This window comes from Eleutherodactylus coqui, chromosome 3, assembly GCF_035609145.1.
Source record: "Eleutherodactylus coqui strain aEleCoq1 chromosome 3, aEleCoq1.hap1, whole genome shotgun sequence".
NCBI classification, from domain to species: domain Eukaryota; kingdom Metazoa; phylum Chordata; class Amphibia; order Anura; family Eleutherodactylidae; genus Eleutherodactylus; species Eleutherodactylus coqui.
In genome coordinates, this window is record NC_089839.1 from 8817354 (window position 1) to 8829426 (window position 12073).

At 37.7% G+C, this 12073-nt stretch overlaps 1 protein-coding gene across 2 annotated transcripts; it reads left to right on the forward strand.

The window, feature by feature from the left end:
* The first annotated feature begins 239 nt into the window (after positions 1-239).
* HLX (H2.0 like homeobox) lies at positions 240-11153 on the forward strand. Of its 2 annotated transcripts, XM_066595101.1 has the most exons (4): positions 240-1036; positions 5262-5444; positions 6072-6256; positions 9668-11153. In XM_066595101.1, the coding sequence occupies exons 1-4, from the start codon at positions 568-570 to the stop codon at positions 10016-10018; spliced, it is 1188 nt and encodes a 395-aa protein (XP_066451198.1). In that variant the 5' UTR covers positions 240-567; the 3' UTR covers positions 10019-11153. The 2 variants fall into 2 exon arrangements, with proteins under 2 accessions (XP_066451198.1, XP_066451199.1); XM_066595102.1 differs by lacking the exon at positions 5262-5444 and having other exon boundaries at positions 241-1036.
* Positions 11154-12073: the final 920 nt, after the last annotated feature.

Here is a 12073-nt window from a genome sequence, read left to right on the forward strand (position 1 = left end):
CTCTGGATACGATGCAACAGCTTCAGGCCTCGCCTTAGTGTTTTGGAACATTACAGTTTGTGTCCCAGGATAAGTATCACTTTGATTGGCTGCTGTTGAGAAGGGAGTGGGACTTCAAGCCAGAAAACACAGGGTAGTGGGCGTGGCTAGAGGTAGAAGAGGAAAGACTGTGCTCATTGGCTGGGCTTGTGGCCAATCAGAGAGGAGGGGAAAAACTCTTGTACAGTGCAGATTTCCAAAGTTTCAGCCAAACTTTTAGCAGGCTGTGTGAGCGGAGTGTGCACTGTGCTGCCCCTCACCCTCATCCAGGACTTGTTGGGGGGACTCATCCTCATCATCCGGGACTGCTGAGGGCTAATCCAACATCGGGGGTCCTTATTCTCACCATCTAGGAGTTACCGGTACTCCACATCTGGGAGTTCAGAGTCCTCCATCCTCCCCATCAGAAAGTAGCGGAGATCTGCACATCCCAGGACTGCTGTGCCACTTATTAAGGAAGACGGGACCTCCAAAATCCAGGACTAGAGACCTCAGGAAGAGTGCAAGCTCCTGAGCCCAAGCTGGAAGATGTATACCACTGGGCTGGCTCCCTTCTATGCAGCTTCTCACTTCAATCTATGGTCTGCCTATTGCTCTGGGGGTGCAGGAGGGGGTGCTGGATTCCCCCCACTAGACCCTGGGAAGAAGCCCTCATTTTGCATCGCTGATATCCTGCACGTTGGGGATCCTGACAGCCCCCCTGGTTCCTCTGGCCTGACAGCAGCTGCAGCCCACCTGGGGATCCTCCACCCTGCACAGTACCAGCAGGCAGGATCACCCCTCAGACCTACTCCAGTCACCCCAGACTCTGCTGCTGCCTTTCACCATAGGCTCTCCCCCTACCAGACCCACAGACCACTGTGCAGCAGCAGCGACCCTCGGATACAGCATGGCGGCTCTCAACCGGCTCCTTCCAGCAAAGACCTGAAATTTGGAATCGATCGGATCCTCTCCACAGAGTTTGATCCTAAAGTGAAAGAAGGAAACACACTGCGAGGTGATTACATGATGATGATATATTGACAAATGTGACGTCACATATATGCAATGCATGCAGATGACATAATTACCTGTATATTACATAATGAAAGGTGATTACATGATCATGACATAGTGACAGCTATGACGTCTAGTGTATATATATATATATATATATATATATATATATATATATATATGTACTATGGCATGAGCAATGCCACAGATGACATCATATGTTCAGATGACATCACTGTCTGTATATTACATAGTGAGAGGTGAACAAGCTAATTATAGTCGTATATTCAGGTGGGAACTATGACTGTATATTATATTCTAAGAACTCATTTATATATGCAAATGTATTCATATATTCAAATGAGAACACTATATATGATACATTGAGAGATCATTAATAAATGCAAACTAAATTCATTCATGTTATATGTACACATCGTATATTGGTAGGGCATTCATGATATTCAGCAAATGATATCCAGGTGACAGCTATGACTGTATATTAGATACTATATACAGTATATTACAGGGCAGCACTGATGTAGATTACACAAGTTAGAGGCATTTAGTCTATGTAAAATATATTACAAACAAATCACAAAAAGAGGAAATATCAGTTCAAAAAATCACTGCCAGCGGCTGTACTTACTGATATACTAATACAAAATACAAGGGCAGGTGTAGAACCACAACTGTCAGCATGCAGACAATCAAATTGTAATACGGAGTAACACTTCACAGGTGCAAAATACTGATGGACAACCACCCACACACCTACCTGTGCAAAGCTCCTCCATATTGTAACTTGGCCGTCTGCATGCTGAGGGATGTGGTTCTACATCTGCCCTCTAATATCAGTATATTATCAGCGTATCAGTAAGTATGGCCGCTGGCTACATGTAAAATATATGTATATATTCAGATGACAATATCAGGTAGTGCAGTCATCTATATATGTAATATCAGGGAGTGTCACCATCTACATATATGAGTAGAAGTGACATAAAGTAGACTATCATCTATAAATATTGCAGTCAGATGTAGCAGAGCTTAGTTTCGTATTGCATAAAAAGTACATCTAGTTCATTGTTACAATGCACAAAACTGTTAATATTAAACATTCAGCTCTGCTGCAGCTGTACAAACTTAGTGATCACCGATATAGAAAATGTAGAGATGTGGTGAGTAAAGAATTTGGAAAAAACGGAATAGTAACTGCAAATAATGTTCCTTTATTCGGGAGAGAACTAACTCATATCTATCTATCTACCTATCTATTTATCTGTATTGTGGGTATATATTGATGAGGGAGCTGATGCCATGTTGTGCTGAATATTCTTATACATAATTACATTATGCCATCTATATCAAGTACATCTAGTTGATAGAAATAATATCCATTTATTCAGCGTTCTGCTTTGAAGCTCATCAATGTCTGGAAAATTTTAGTAATGAGGTTCCTATAATATAATTACTGTAACTAAAAAGTTTATACATGAAAGGTGCTTAAAAATAATATTAAAAAAAGGAAAAGTCAATAGAAAATACTCGGCGATAATCTGCACTGAGCAAAGCAATGCTAATACTAAAAGTAGTGCGAAACCGACATTATCAACAATAGTACAACATTAATGATAGAGTAATAGAAAATACTAATTATTTGGAAGATAATCAACCTGGAAACGAAACATTTGGATAATTGCTACGAATTTATTATTTTCCATTAACTCAGTAGCATCTGTAACTCAATGTGTGTGTATATATATAACGGAGGCCATCTATGTACATTATTACTTAGGGCTACATTTCATATGTTCATCATATATATAAAACTTCTGCATAGTACTAGAACTACTGATTTTATATATATATATATATATATATATATATATATATATATATATATATATATATATATATATATATATATATATATATATTCTATACATATAATATGAACATGTATGAAATGTAGCAGAGAATAGCAGTGTCCATAGATCGCCTGTGTAAATTGTGTCCCTATAATCGTCCTTAATAAGACGGTACAGGGATGTGACTCCTATCTGGTAGAGATCGGTGAAATATAATCGGCGCTTCTCTCAGTCAGACGGTCCAATATATGACACCGCAGAGGAAGATGCAGGATCTGCAGGGTCAGCGGGGCTTTGTGATCTCTCTGGGGATATAAAAGAGAGGAATCTCCATCATTATATAGAACATCACTGATACAGATCATTCAGATCTCAGCTGTTTCAGATTTCTCTGGGGTAGAAATTATATTATTATTTTATTTACTTACTATTACTTTGTAATTATTAGTTTTTGTTTATTATATTACGGAACTCTTATTATTTCCATTATTAATTCGTTTTTTACTACTAATTTCAGCCTCCTTCTAATCAGAGATTATTTCCTTTTAGTTGACATATTCTCCTGGTTTCTAATTTCTATGTAAAATAACAAGCACAGAAATTAAATGAATTCTAAATTAAATATGATTATTATTACAGCTGTTGTTAATAATAATCGTAATAATAATAAATACTTTTCACACGAATATACTTCTACTTTTGCTTCTTATTTCTCCAGGGATTTATTTCATAAATGATGATAGCCATATGAGAACAATGTGTAGAATAACAGATAGTAAATATTTGATCCGGTGTATTATTGATTTTTTTTTAACGTTTTTATGTTAGTACAGAATGCCAGGATTTGTGATTGTAGGTGCAGAATGTGCACAGCGATATACAAATCCTATAACGGAAGAGGGCTGGGGGAGTTTAGAGCCGGGGACTGCATGATAACTATGTTATACAGTATATATAAGAGGTCCAGTCTGTGTGGAGGGGGGTGGGGGGCAGTCTTTATACTTATATATGGAGGTTAGGTCTAGACTGGCTTCGTATTGCATACACAACATTATCTATCTATCTATCTATCTATCTCCTATCTATCTATCTATCTATCTATCTATCTATCTATCTATCTATCTATCTATCTATCACATGATTCATATATGTAATTATTGAGTCTAGAGTTCCTCAGTGGTTACACTTCTGTGAGGACGTTTTAGGCAGACGTAGATACAATGCTGCAAAGTTAGAAAGCTTTCAGAAATAGAAGTGTTTATTTTTGTCAGTTAACAAAATACAAAGTGACTGAACAAATGAGAAATGTAAATCAAATCGAAATTCGGTGTGACCACCCTTTACCTTTACAACAGCATCAGTTTTTCTCGGTACACTTGCACACAGTTCTTGAAGGGACTCGGCAGGGAGGTTCTTCCAGACATCTTGGAGGACGAAGCACAGATCTTCTGTAGATGTCGGCTCGCTCCAATCCTTCTGTCTCCTCATGTAATCCCAGACAGACTGGATGATGTGAGATCAGGACTTTGTGAGGCAATATAATTAATTCCAAGACTCCGTGTTCTTCTTTACACCGAAGATAGTTCTTAATGACACTGACTGAATGTTTGAGGTTGTTGTCCTGCGGCTGAATAAATTTGGAGTCAACCAGATGCCTTTTATTTTTGAAAGCATTCTTACTTTGCAGCAATATTTCCACACTTTCACGCAGTACTGTATATTCCTAACATTACACACACACACACACACACACACACATATATATATATATATATATATATATATATATATATATATATATATATATATATATATATATGTGTGTGTGTGTGTGTGTGTGTGTGTGTGTGTGTAATGTTAGGAATATACAGTACTGCGTGAAAGTGTGGAAATATTGCTGCAAAGTAAGGATGCTTTAGTTGTTGAGTATAGGGGGGCTCAGTAGTTACATGCGTGACCTGTGAGATACTTCTACTGCATTTAGGTATATTTAGATACTGTGCAAGTGATATGTAGTTGTTGTGTCTAGTATGTGTAGAGGGTTTCCGTAATTGCAGAAATAGCATGATTTTATATATATATATATATATATATATATATATATATATATATATAAAATCACACACACACACACACACACACACACACACACACACACACACACACACACATATATATATATATATAATACAGAACATGATATGTAGTTGTTGCGTCTTGTATTGTATGTTTGGAGGTGCTCGGTAGTTGCATACAGTACATTGTAACATATATGTGGCTGAGTGCTTATATACAGCACATGTATCTAGGTATTGGCTGCAGCCTATAACAGAGCTCTGTCCTTTTTGACCACAGATCTGACCTCATTAATCAGCTCAGGCCGCCAGTCAGGGGTCCATGCCGCCCCCCACATGCAGTCCACAGCCGGGCAGTTCTTCGCCTCCCTAGACCCCCTCACAGAGACCCCCTCAATCCTGGGGCAACTCAATACAAACCAGAGGAGCTCAGTGCAGCAGCATTTCCAGGACACCTTCCCAGGTACTACTCTCCCTATTATTCATAGTATTAACCCTTTATATCAGATCTGAGATTTAGTCTCACGCCCTTCACAGCCCAGGGCAGCATTCTGTTACACTGTATCTTGGAGTCACTATTACATTGAGAGCCATTAATTAGATCTGATTCATTAATATAATTTTATCTACTATTAATTAACTTTTTAACTACTGTATATCCCCAATTCCCCCACAGCCTGTAGCTATAAGGTTATTGTAGTTCATTTTTCTATGAGGCCTCATTACACCCTGTCCAGATTATAATATAATAGATTTTTTGCTTTAATATAAAAATAATAGAAAAAAATATGAAATATTTTTTATTTCTGTAGAATTATTTTCTTATATTAGCTACGTATTTTATACTGCGGTTCTGTTCTATTTTATGCACCATAGATCATTGGATTATATGATTAGCTTTGGTTTGAATTCATACATTAGTGCAGGATAATATTTGTACTATAATGTTGTCAACTTTATTTGATCCCATTCTGTTCAGTTCATGGATGGTAATGATGAATGATAGTGTGACTGCACTACTTGCTCTACCAGCAACCTGTGAAGGTTTTACATGACTTCTATATTGAATTTGGTTCTGTCCTCCTCCCAGGTCCCTATGCAGTGCTCACCAAGGACACCATGCCCCAGACCTACAAGAGGAAAAGATCCTGGTCCAGAGCTGTATTCTCTAATCTACAGAGGAAAGGGCTAGAGAAGAGGTTTGAGGTACAGAAGTATGTGACCAAGCCTGACCGGAAGCAGCTGGCAGCCATGCTAGGCCTCACTGATGCCCAGGTAAGAAGAAGGCACTGTGTGGTATATCGGCATATCACTAGATCTGATGCAGGCTGATGTGGTGAATTTACAATAAAGCTATTATACAGAACATTATAAATGCTATAAATACAGCACAAAAGAAATGAGAAGTCAAACAATATGATTTAGAGGGAAGAGGAAGTTGTAGGTCTGAACAATCAGCAGTTTATGTGTGTGATTCTTGTTAAAAAAAATCTCTATCTATCTATCTATCTATCTCATATCTATCTCTCTCATATCTATCTATCTCTCTCATATCTATCTATCTCTCTCTCTCATATCTATCTATCTATCTATCTATCTATCTATCTATCTATCTATCTATCTATCTATCTATCTATCTATCTATCTATCTATCTATCTCATATCTATCTATCTCCTATCTATCTATCTCCTATCTATCTATCTATCTATCTATCTATCTATCTATCTATCTATCTATCTATCTATCTATCTATCTATCTATCTCATATCTATCTATCTATCTATCTCTCATATCTATCTATCTATCTATCTATCTATCTATCTATCTATCTATCTATCTATCTATCTATCTATCTATCTATCTATCTATCTCACATCTATCTATCTCACATCTATCTATCTATCTATTTATCTATATCCCAGATCTATCATCTATCTATCTATTTATTTATTTATTTATAATACTTCTGTCTTTTATTATCTGTTCATCTATGCGTATCTATTTAATTATCTCATATCGTTAATCCTTTTTTCTTTCCTTTTATCTCATGTGATCAATGTTTCTTTATAATACTCCTTTCTTTCTTTCCTTCTTTCTTTCTTTCTCTTTCTTTCTTTCCTTCCTTCTTTCTTTCTCTTTCTTTCTTTCCTTCTTTCTTTCTTTCTTTCTTTCTTTCTTTCCTTCTTTCTTTCTTTCCTTCTTTCTTTCTTTCTTTCTTTCTTTCTCTTTCTTTCTTTTTTTTCCTTCCCTCTTTCTCATATCATCTGTCTATCTATGCGCATCTATTTATTTAATTATCTCATATCGTTAATCTTTATTTTTCCTTCTCTCTCATATTATTTATTTATTTTTGTTCATAACTTGAATAGTGGGTTAATGTAGAAGATACAGTTGCAGATAGAAGGAAATGGAAAAATAACGGCGCGACTCTTGTGTTTGTGACGAAGACGACTGTTACATAGAAATAGAAGGTTTTCTGTATAATCGATTGTGAAATTCTCTCTATTGAGGGGAAGTGAAATCAGGTTTTGTTCTTTGTAACCGGATTGATGAGATGTAAGGATGGATGAAGGAGAGATGAGCGGATCTTCTGCACTTGTGGTATATGTGAAGCAATTTTATGGTTTGGACACAAAACGAATTGAAAGTCTGAGAGGCTAAAAATCTTTCTTCTGAATTGCTCAATGCAGAGTTAATGTGATGGGAAACCAGAATACAGGGAGTAGAAAGGGGAATCGTTTAGCCGCCCCTCCCCCAAAATAGAAAGCTTGGACTTCTGCTTTCCTTTTTCTTCTTTTCAGTTGAGATTTACCCTGAAGGTTGAACCCCAGATTTACTTCAATTGTGTCACAAGTATTACCAGCAGATCTGCATGGTAAAGGCTTGTATAAGAGGAGGCCCCATTCCTGTAAATGTATTATCATTTATGCAGGTAACTCCATTAATGCAGAGGTGACTTATTATATTACTTCTAGTAGTAAAAAAGAATCTTAAAAGGTGGCCCGATTAATGCATGAGCCAATTCTTTATAATAAGTGAGCTCTGTCCTGCAACAGTGATATTGTAGCAGGATACCCCATTGCTGCAGCTGTGAAATCTTTATGAAAAGTCACCCCATTCATGCAAGGGCGATAGCAGTATAAAAGGGATAACTCGAAGTCTAAAGAGGAGGTGACTCCATTCATGCATGAATTCTTTATAATAGATAACCCCATCACTACAAGGGTGATATCATTATAAGCGGGTACCGCATTGCTGCAGTATGAAATCTTCATGAGAAGTCACCCCATTCCTGCAGGAGTGATATACAAGAGATGACACAAACTCTGCATAGGAAGTGATCCCATTACTGTAGAAGATTGGTACTTATGAAAGAGTTGACCCTTTTGCTTGCAGTAGTGAAATCATTATAAAAGGTAACCCCATTTAAGCATGGAAGAATTATTTATAATAGGTGACCCCCATTCCTGCAGGGGTAATATAAAAGGGGTGACACAAAATCTGCATAGGAGGTGACCCCATTTATGTAATTTTGCTATCATTAATGCAGGTGACCCAATTTCTATTGAAGATTAAATACTTATGCAAGAGTTAACCCCTTTGCTTGCAGTAATGGTATCATCATAAAAGGTGGCCCCATTTATGCAAGGGTGAATTAATTATGTGCCCCCACTCCTGTAGGGGTGATATCATAAGAGGAGACCCCATTTCTGCAGCCATGAGATTTTTATAAAGAGGTGACTCCCATTCCCGTAGGGATAATATAATTAAAAAGGATGCCTCCATTTAGTAAGGGTAACATATTTTAATTAGTGACCCTATTTTTGCAGAGGTTTAGTCTGATAGGGTGACATTAGTTATCGAGGGTGGAATCTTTATAAAGAATGACCCCATTTATGCAGGAGTTATATGATTATCAGAGTGACCCCATTCCTGCAGGTGATCCTCTTATAAGAAGAAACCCTATTTTGAAGTTGTGTGACCATCATAAGTTAAAATCTCCTTCGTGCAGTACTAACACCTTTGTACAGAACGATTACATAACAGGTAACCTCATTCTTGAATGAGGGTGCATTTAGGAAAAACAAAAGTTATCATTACATTATAAGTTGTTATCCGTGTAGATTGAACCCCTAAAATAAGTGATTAAATTACAGAAGGTGACCCTATTCTTATGAGCTAATTACTGCAGGGGGTGCTTTCTAAGAAATGATCTGCTTGTAGCATGCACCCCATTTCCTGTAGGACTTGCTATTACTGGAGATACTTCCCAACCAGCCAGTTATTTATAAACTCCATTTCCAGCACTGCAATTATCTTATCCTCCTGGGGACAATATTGACATATTTAGTAAGTAATGTTCCCTGTTGGGTTGAGTTTATATTCCTTGGGCAGTGATTGCAGCCTGGAGATCTTATCAGACAATGAGACCCACCAGGCCGCCAGCACTGTACTGTGTCATCTGTGTGCTGCTAGATGTATAGCACCTGCTGCCTCCTGATACATCAGAATGGACATGATGGGAGTTGCAGTTGTTGCTTCCATAGCTTGGTGGTATATAAATGCATTGCAATTGGAGTTTTTACAGCTTACAAATCGCACTAAAGAAGGTGAATGCAAGAATATAGATACATGGGCATACGGGCTTTGGTTCTACTTTTATTAATTGCATATTGTGTCCTCAGGTGAAAGTCTGGTTCCAAAACAGGCGCATGAAATGGAGACATTCAAAAGAGGCTCAAGCACAAAAGGATAAAGAAAAGGAAGACAGTGAAAAGTGTGAAGCCCCCTGTGCAGGAGAAGTGGACATAGACAGGAGTAATAGTCCCTACAGATCTGATGGGGACAGTGACTCCAGTGACTCTGACCTGCTTGATATGATGCCAAGTGACACTGAAAGGACTGAAGGTGGTGGCTCTGAGCCTCAGCAAACCAGTGTAATCAAGTCCTCCTCTACCACTGACCTCTCCACACAGCAGGCTGTCCCCTGTCCAGAGACTCCCCAACCCACAGAGCCCCTCTCTGCATTAATCTAGAGGACTAATAATGGGACATTGAGTGACAGACTGGTCTTATGAATGATGGTCATTCTCTCCTCCGCAGGGGACACACTGTGAAGATGTATGGGATGGATCAACAGTGACCATTACTGGGGGCAGTTAATGGTGGCAGTAACATCAGTTCTGGCTGTGCAACGTCTACACCCATGCAGTTGCTGTGGGCTGAAAAAGACTACTTATGAAATTTTTAATGACCCCCAACTGCTGCATCAAATACCAATGACATCCAATAGGAAGCAGTTTTAAAAACGCAAATTTCCGAATTTACCCAACTGGACAGTTAAAAAAATGGAAAAAAAAAAACTGTATATTTTTAGGATTAGTTTTAGTATTTACAAATTTCATACCCATCCGCAGGGGAACCAAGAGCTAAAATAGTCATCAATTCTCACAGTACACGACAAATTAGTGAATGTACAAGGATTTATCGAATATTTTACCCAGAATGGTTGCGAATTATTTAAAAAAATAAATGAATGAGATAGGAAAGCAAAATTTCATACGAAACACACAGCGAATGAGAAAAAAAAGACTCATTAATTCGGCTAACAGGTTTCTTATATAGTATGGAAATATATTTTCGCATATAGACCATAATGTTTGTTGCATACAGACAATGAAGTCTGAAGTGTAGGGATGGCGATCCTTATTTCAGCCTCCATTGTCTGCCGCATAGGGCTCCGCAAAACAAAATTTGTTCCTAATTGAAACGCTGTAAATTACCAGATTCCCTCAACATGGTACTTATATATTTTAAAGATTAACTAAAGTCTGTAAAATTCTTTAAATGATTTTACAGTTGTGGCACTATTACCTAGCAGTTCCTATTAACATCGAACTTAAAGGACGTGCTGAGACTTGTAGTTCGCCATCCTCTGCGGAATCCAGCAGCACTGGCACTGTGCCGTAGGTGAGACATATTGTGCAGCCAAAGGACCGTCTTCTTCTCTATATGGGTACATTAGGCTGATGCCCCCAGTGTGTTCTTCTGTAGATGCCTCCTATAAAATGTGAAGCCGCCCCCGCCGGTGTAATGTCCACATCATCATCTGCAGCAGCCTGCGCCTTGCACTGAAAATACTGTAAATAAAAGATTTATTATGGTTTTTGAGCAATTCAGTAAATTATTTGTCAAGACAAAACAAAAGAAAGATAAAGAAAAAATAGTACAGGTAAACACAAAACTAATAGTGCCCCCCTTCCTCACACACACAGAGCACACACCTCAGGAGACCGCACCGCTACTGAGACACAATAGACTCCATGGTAGGACAAGAATGGGATAATATCATCAATACTGTATCGTCTTTAAGTTTGCACAGGATAATGCAAATTACTGCTCAGTAGGAATATCATTCTACTAGATAAAAAAGAAAACTGTGTTCTACCTATATGTGTTTATTTATGAGGATACAGTGTTGAATTTGATCGATTTCTTCGATTTCTTGCCTAAAAGGGGTTGTCAGAGTTATGATAGATAGATGATAGATAGATAGATAGATAGATAGATAGATAGATAGATAGATAGATAGATAGGAGATAGATAGATATGAGATAGATAGATAGATAGATAGATAGATAGATAGATAGATAGATAGATAGATAGATAGAAGATGTACTATAACCACCTCTAGGTGATGCACTGTAACCACCTGTAGCAGATGTACGATAACCACATATGGGAGATGTAGTATAATCATGTATAACAGATGCAACCAACTATAGGAGATGCACTATAATCACTAGTAGGAGCTGCGCTATTACCACCAATAGCAAATACACTATAACCATCTATAGGAGATGTCCTATAACCACCTATTGAAAATGTTCTATAACCACCTCTAGGAGATGCACTATTACCATCTATGGGGGATTTACTACAACCGCCTATAGCAGATGTAATATAACCATCTATGTGAAGTGTCCTATAACCATCTTTTGGAAATGTACAATAATCAATCACCAATAAGATATGAACTATAAACACCTATACGTGATGTACATTATAGCCACAAATAGGAGATGTGCAAT

Coding starts and splice junctions, on each gene's coding strand:
- HLX (XM_066595101.1), top strand. CDS start 568: ATGTATACCACTGGGCTGGCTCCCTTCTATGCAGCTTCTCACTTCAAT. Junction 1,037..5,261: donor AGAAGGAAACACACTGCGAG/GTGATTACATGA, acceptor TTTTGACCACAG/ATCTGACCTCATTAATCAGC. Junction 5,445..6,071: donor TTTCCAGGACACCTTCCCAG/GTACTACTCTCC, acceptor TCCTCCTCCCAG/GTCCCTATGCAGTGCTCACC.